Source organism: Labrus mixtus, chromosome 19, assembly GCF_963584025.1.
Source record: "Labrus mixtus chromosome 19, fLabMix1.1, whole genome shotgun sequence".
NCBI classification, from domain to species: domain Eukaryota; kingdom Metazoa; phylum Chordata; class Actinopteri; order Labriformes; family Labridae; genus Labrus; species Labrus mixtus.
The window spans coordinates 12,049,377-12,056,205 of record NC_083630.1 but is presented as its reverse complement, the minus strand read 5'-3'; the positions used below and the strand labels follow the sequence as shown (position 1 = coordinate 12,056,205).

The 6,829-nt window shown below is 41.5% G+C and overlaps 1 protein-coding gene across 5 annotated transcripts in view; it reads left to right on the top strand.

The window, feature by feature from the left end:
* mllt10 (MLLT10 histone lysine methyltransferase DOT1L cofactor) overlaps positions 1 to 6,438 on the top strand; it is a 46,594-nt gene extending 40,156 nt beyond the window's left edge. For 4 of the 5 annotated variants that reach the window (XM_061064816.1, XM_061064821.1, XM_061064819.1 and 1 more), the window contains 7 exons: positions 229 to 416; positions 1,439 to 1,588; positions 2,172 to 2,215; positions 2,432 to 2,724; positions 3,127 to 3,147; positions 4,572 to 4,653; positions 4,946 to 6,438. In XM_061064816.1, coding sequence (XP_060920799.1) covers positions 229 to 416; positions 1,439 to 1,588; positions 2,172 to 2,215; positions 2,432 to 2,724; positions 3,127 to 3,147; positions 4,572 to 4,653; positions 4,946 to 5,230 — 1,063 coding nt within the window. In that variant the 3' untranslated portion in view covers positions 5,231 to 6,438. The remainder of the gene's footprint in view (positions 1 to 228; positions 417 to 1,438; positions 1,589 to 2,171; positions 2,216 to 2,431; positions 2,725 to 3,126; positions 3,148 to 4,571; positions 4,654 to 4,945) is intronic. The other variant, XM_061064817.1, reaches the window with a different exon arrangement.
* The last annotated feature ends 391 nt before the right edge of the window (positions 6,439 to 6,829 follow it).

Below are 6,829 nucleotides of genomic sequence, written 5' to 3'. Positions count from 1 at the left end.
ATGTCCTCTCTCTCCCTCTCTGCCTCCTTCTCGCTCACTCTCTCTCACACACACCGAAAGCCTGGCCCCTTTTCATTAGAGGCCACTGTAACAACAAATTGATGTAGTTTTATAGCCAGCAGTGTCTATGTTTGTCTGACGTTTATGTTGGGTCGTTAATCTCCCCCATTGACCTCTCTATCTCTCCCTTTCTATCCACGCTCTCTCTTTCGCTCTCCCGTCATTCAGCTCTCCCATTGGTGGCCTGCAGATCCGCTATGACTCCTCGGGGTCGTTGCCGGGGCCAGGGTTGCTAGGGGCGGGGGGAGGCGGAGGAGAGGCGCTGCCCCCGGTGGCCACCAGCATAGAGCAGCTCCTGGAGAGGCAGTGGAACGAAGGGCAGAACTTCCTGCTGCAGCAGGGAGCGCAAGGAGACGGTGAGAGCACACACACACACACACACACACACACACACACACACACACAAATACCTTAAGATGCATGACAATGCACACATACACAAATACAGATGTTGTTTGAGATTCTTTTATTTCCTAGTGTCAACAACACAATACCTGACTTTACATTTTATGTTTAATGGATATATTTTTTTCAAAATAAAAGCAGTCTTGCATTATTGTTACCTAAAAATTCAGTCAGAAATTACAGAAAGTTGCATTTTTATTTTTTTTTAAGAATCAGAACAATTATATTACATATTAAGATGACATTTTAATAATAAATCTATCAGGACTGTACATTTAGTGCCAGTTTTCACCTTCATGTCAGTTTTAAGTTTATCCAGCCATATGTGCTCTACTCCTCATCATTACTTTACAGCCTTTACCTGTTTTGCACATTCTTTCCCAACACCCTCCCACTCACAGTCACTTTCTCACTTTATCTGGCATTGTAACATCTGTTGATCTCTGCTGGTTACCTGCCTATCTGACGACACCTTCTGAGATCTATAAAGTAAAAATGATAAAGGAGAAGGCGTCCCAGTCGTTAGAAAGATCATTCTTCATTCAGGATGAGTAAGGATTACGTTTTTGTGTCAACAAATCATCCTCCACTTCCTTTCTGAGATGTCCTTGAGCTCTACGCTGAGTCTGCACAGACATCAGGGTCACTGTTCTGTAGCTGATCTTGACCTCTGACCTCCCTGTGCTGTATATCTGTCTGATCAGTCAGTGAACGTCATGGCTCTGCCTGAAGGAAGAAGTGGCCTTTGTTAAAAGTCAGAGCATCAGTGTTCTCTGTAGTGAAAAGACGACTCTGTTACAACAGCAGGCTGATTCTTTTACATTTTTATCTCGTATGTGTAGTATAAAGTACATTTAAAACTTTTTTATTCATGGAGCTGTAAATGATGCCACATCACTTCATTTAAAAGTAGTGATCAGTTTTTTTTAGTTTTTTTAAATGAATCCATTTTCTTCCTCTTGGTGTCTTTCAGTGGTGGGTATGTTGAAGTCGCTCCACCAGCTGCAGGAGGAGAACAGGAGGCTGGAGGAGCAGATCAAAACTCTGACCATGAAGAAAGAGAGACTGCAGCTCCTCAGCGCTCAGCTTTCAGTGCCTTTCACCCCATCCACAGGCTCCTCAGGTACACACAACACACAACACACAAACACACACTCTGTGAAATAAATGTGTACAGTTAATAAAGTAAATACAAAATTAATTGAATTAGATATTGTTTCTTTTTTTGATTGCACATAGGTAGCAGATGTAAGATGTGCTAGAAGAAAGCAGGGTGACAATGAAGACAAACGTTTACTCAATGTCCAGTTTACTACACATGGACATTCACTATTTATAAGACCCCAGTAATTCTAGATAGAAGAGCTGAATCCTTTGAGTCCAATAATCAATCATTCAATCGCAAAGATACAATTCAGTTCATTGAGTCTAACAGTTTAGAAAACTGCTTATCTAGAACCCTTCTGGTTCCAGCTGCTCGAATATGAAGACTTGTTGCCTTTTAACGATTGAATTCAAATCTTACATACCAAAATAATAAAGGACATTTTGACCTGAACTTGTAATTACAAATATCGTTTTTTTTTTTTCATTTTCAACATGAAAGAACTTGTTTGTATGAGAAAATAATCATCAGACAAATAAAATAAGTGAATCAGTAAACACAATAACACAGAAAATCTGGATGTGATTATTCTGTGTTGCAGATGTGAAAGGAGCCACTGACTCATCTTTACCTGCTGCAGCTCAGGTGAGAACCAACCTGAACCCTGTATCACCTCATGCACAGCACTTAGATAGAAGACTTTGTAGTACCGTAATTTTTAAGTAATATCTAAATTTTATATTCTTTTAAAATTTCCAACTTATGTTGGTGTTGAAATTGTATTATCCAAATGAGCTCAGAAATATGGAACATCAGGAAGAGCTGCCATTAATGGAGTTACCGGTACTCTCTCTTTAACAGGACAGCACATCATGCGGCGGCCACAGCAGCAGCGGCTCCACCTCCTCTCTCTCCACCCCTCCCTCCGTCTCGCAGAGCCCGCCCCAGCCTCAGCTGAACGGCGTCCCTGCTATGGGAACGACCCCGGCTGGCCTTGGTGGGGTTGCAGGGCTGATGGGTGCTCTGGGTGCAGGAAGTACGCTGGGTATGGGAATGGTCGGGGCGTTGAACGGGGTGATCCAGGCGCCAGGGGGCACAGCCAGCCCTCATACACACACTACAGCAACAGGTGTCACAATACCTGTTAGTAACAGGTATGTCAGACAGCTGCTTTTATCATAACAAGTAAACAACAAAAAAAAGCATTTTCAGCTTATTCAACCAACCTGCAGAAGAAAAAACAGAGTCATTTTCAATAAGGTTAAACGTTGATATCTAAGTCATTACATACGCTGTTATATTACCTTATTTCTGCCAGTAGATTAATGACCTCCAAATATGTTTCAGTAACCTTACACTGTAGACATTTTGGAATATTAACCCCCTGTTGCTTTGCCACATCCAAAAATACTGTATTAATGTAAATAACCGAAGAATTCCTACATCAGGAAACGTGTCCTCGTACTTATCTGTGTTTCTTACGATGTTTAAATATGTACTTTATTGCATCCTCTCCTGTCTGTTTCCTCTGCTTGCGTGTTGGATTCTAACAACAGCTCAACAACTAGTAAAAGCAGGTGAGACGGGAGTGAAGCTTCACAAAAACCTTCAGCTCAGTTTCCATTGTGTCCTCGGAGTCACAAGAGATTGCATGAAGAAGATGTAGAACTGCTTATTTTGAGGGTGGTTATGTAAAATGTAGGGGTGGGAATCACCAAGATACGATATTATCACCATACGATATTGTCACGATAAGATGTTATCACGATACTTGAGTCACGATTACGATATTATCACAATGCTTGAGTCACGATTACGATATTATCACGATGCTTGAGTCACGATTACGATATTATCACGATGCTTGAGTCACGATTACGATATTATCACGATGCTTGAGTCACGATTACGATATTATCACGATGCTTGAGTCACGATTACGATATTATCACGATGCTTGAGTCACGATTACGATATTATCACGATGCTTGACTCACGATTACGATATTATCACGATGCTTGACTCACGATTACGATATTATCACGATGCTTGACTCACGATTACGATATTATCACGATATTTGAGTCACGATATGATCGCGATTTTAAACACTTTGCAAGATGCTGAGAATTGTGATACAATATATTGCGATTAAGCTTTTTTTAACTAAATATCATGTCCACAAAATGAAACTACTTAAACTTTTAAAGAAGGGAGTAAGTATATTTCAGGGTTCCTGAATCAAGATTATTCAATCATACTCCTCTAAGTACATATCAGTTTCCCTAAACAGACAACATTGTCATCTGAGAGGGCTGAATTATGTTAAGGAGCAAATCAAATAATGACGAGTGTGAAGAATGGGAAGGAAGACTTGTTGAATGTAATGTTGTCTTTCATATTGACTGCTTTCCTCTGTGAATATCTCTGATTCTTAGTTATTTATAAATGAACATTTGTTGTCGCCGTTGTTACTGTTGTTATTTCGAGTAAGTCAGGTGCGAGATACTTTCATTGGCTCTTTATTTTTTACATTGCCTAGTTTTTATATTCAGTGAAAATAAGAGGTTCTAAATGCCCAAAGTATAACTGTAACATACTTATAATAATACAATTAAGTTCTATTCATCTGCAGGTGTATTTGCATTATTCTATGATGAATTTGTCACCATTTATAAGCATGTGAGAGTTCAAGGTTATAGCCAGAGAATGCATATCTTTTGTACTTCCACAGACAGGAGCATATCGTGTATGTGCACGATGCGTTTATGTCATACCAGCTAAAATGAAAATGCCTAGAAAACTGATCTCTTAAAAAGAGCTGAAACCCTGATGTTTGCCTTGAAGTGGCAAATTTGTAAGCACCGATATGTAGTTGTATGTTTTATTTGGCTGCAGATGGGAGATCCTTGTTTAGATGTCTTAGCTGTTATATGGGAGCACAAGGACGGCCTGTTTTTATTTGTTTTTCTGACTGTTTGTCGTGTTTTTTCCCGTCAGGCTCGGTCTGCTGTCAGAGCAGCAAAGACTTTTTCTGCAACATCACCAGCTCCAGCAGCTGCTCGCCTCACAGCCTTCAGCGGTATGACACACACAATGCCCCACACACACACACATGCAGGCTCAAAGCTACTATCACACACAGCTAAATGCATACAAAGACATGGAGCTATCTTTTCAGAAAATGCCTGAAATCACCAAGATTATGCAGCCGATTTTTCTGCTTATTTCTGTTCCTTCATGTAGTCCATCTTATACAACTCGTTTTCCTTGCTTCATTGTCTACAATTATCAATTTATCCTAACCTTTTTCTCCTGCATTTCCTTCTCTCTCCCCTCTGTCTCGCTCACCTCCCTCTCCCCCTCTCCTCCAGGAGCAGCAGCAGGTGTTGCTCTACCAGCTGATGCAGCAGCAGCAGGACCTCCAACAGCTGCAGTCCCTGTCCTCCTCTGGCCAGATTCCCTCCATCCCGCTGTCCTCTGCTCAGATGCCCATTAACAACCTGCTGCCCAATTCCCAGAGCCAGGGCCAAAGCGCCATCACCGCCAACCCCTTCCTGGCTCTGCAGCACACACACGGCGACACGCACGCCCCGGGGGCACAGAAGCAGCGGCTCGCCGAGAAGGCCGTGGGTGTCGCGGGGCAGGAGAAGACATGATGGCAGATGCTCTTTTGGTTGTTTTTTATTTGTATTTTTCGGAAACTAAATATGCAGAGTTTTCGAGGATATCGGACTGTTGGTCAACTTTGTCGTTCAGTAACAGCAGAAAACACCGACAGCAGAGAAACCTGTTTTTCTATTCAGTCGTCTGTGCTCATTCATCATCGCACATTTTAGCGAGTGATGCGTTCACTTGCATTCGACCTCGCCAGGTTTATTTTTACAACTTTTTTTCAGGTTAGAGTCTTAACACAGCATTGTGTTATTTTTTTTTACTATTTATTTCCATCCAGTTTTCAGTTGTTGTTTTTTTAGCTTTAGTGCTGCTTCAGGTTCAGATTTTTCACTGTTAACATAATGACTTTCATTTGATGTCACTGGTAGCATCTTAGTGTTAGTGTTGGTAAATAAGCACATGGTGTGGCTGTTCTTGTCGCAACACTTAAATTACTTTAAATATAGTCTTCTCTAATCATCATTCAGTTTCTTCTTTGCCTTTCCACGGTCTCCTCTCTTGAACATGTGTCTCATCTTCCACACTCACATCCCTCTCTGTCTGCTCTCTCTGCTGTCTCACTCTCTCTCAGGGGCCTCAGCTATCAGCACACAAGCTAGCAAACACACAGAACTACAGACCTTAAAAGGAAAAGTAGCTGAAATACATAAATATAAAAAAAATATTAAAAAGAAAACTACAATACCCAACCACAGGACTTAACAGAAGCAGATCTATGTTTGACATCTGTGAAGCGGTCCCTCGGGGGAAACGTTGGTTGAGAGGCTTGTGAAAACATCCCTCACGTTCTCGCCTCTCTTCCTGTCTTTCTTTCACTCCGCTTGTGTGGATCCTTTAATGTCAGTGAGCCAAGACTCGAACACGGTCACCGCAGAAGCCTTGCTTTTTGACTGTCTCTTCTCTGGGCCAGAAACAGGGGGCTCACTCAGGGAAGTGAAGTGTTAAGAAGATATTTTAAAAAAGAAGAAGAAAACCCGCTAGTTGAATGTTTTGATGGATGTATTTATCCACACAGCACAAGCTCACAAAGAGATATTATGCAGTTGGTTATCAGCTGATGGAAGTTGTCACATTTCATCTTCCTGATTGAGCCCCCCGCTGCACCTACCTCTCGAGCAGGACCAGCCTATCAGGACCTAAAAGGCCGACAGCAGCAGCCGCTAAAACACACAAACAAACAAAAACAAAGTCAGGACTGGCCAATCAGGGTCAAAAACCCAAGTGCCTGAGGCCAAGGAGGGGTATTTTGGGGTTAGTATTCCCTTTACCCGAGTCACTCAGCCCAGCTCTTCACAACTCTACTGATGTATTTAAGCTGCGTTGCTGCTTTGCTGCTGCAACAGATCACAAATAGACTCTTTAATGTCTCTTAAATAAAACCAGGAAAACTACTTCTGCTGCGTTCTCTGATAACAAAGCCAACTTTGTATTGTGCTTTTTATTTATTGGGAGTTTTGTTTGTGTAACAGGCGTAAGATGTTCTATTTTAAAAGCCTGCTGGTGTTGCAATTTAACATCATTTTGTACTACTGTGTAAAGTTTTGTTTGTCTTGTTTTTGTTTTTTTCTCATACAGTCAAA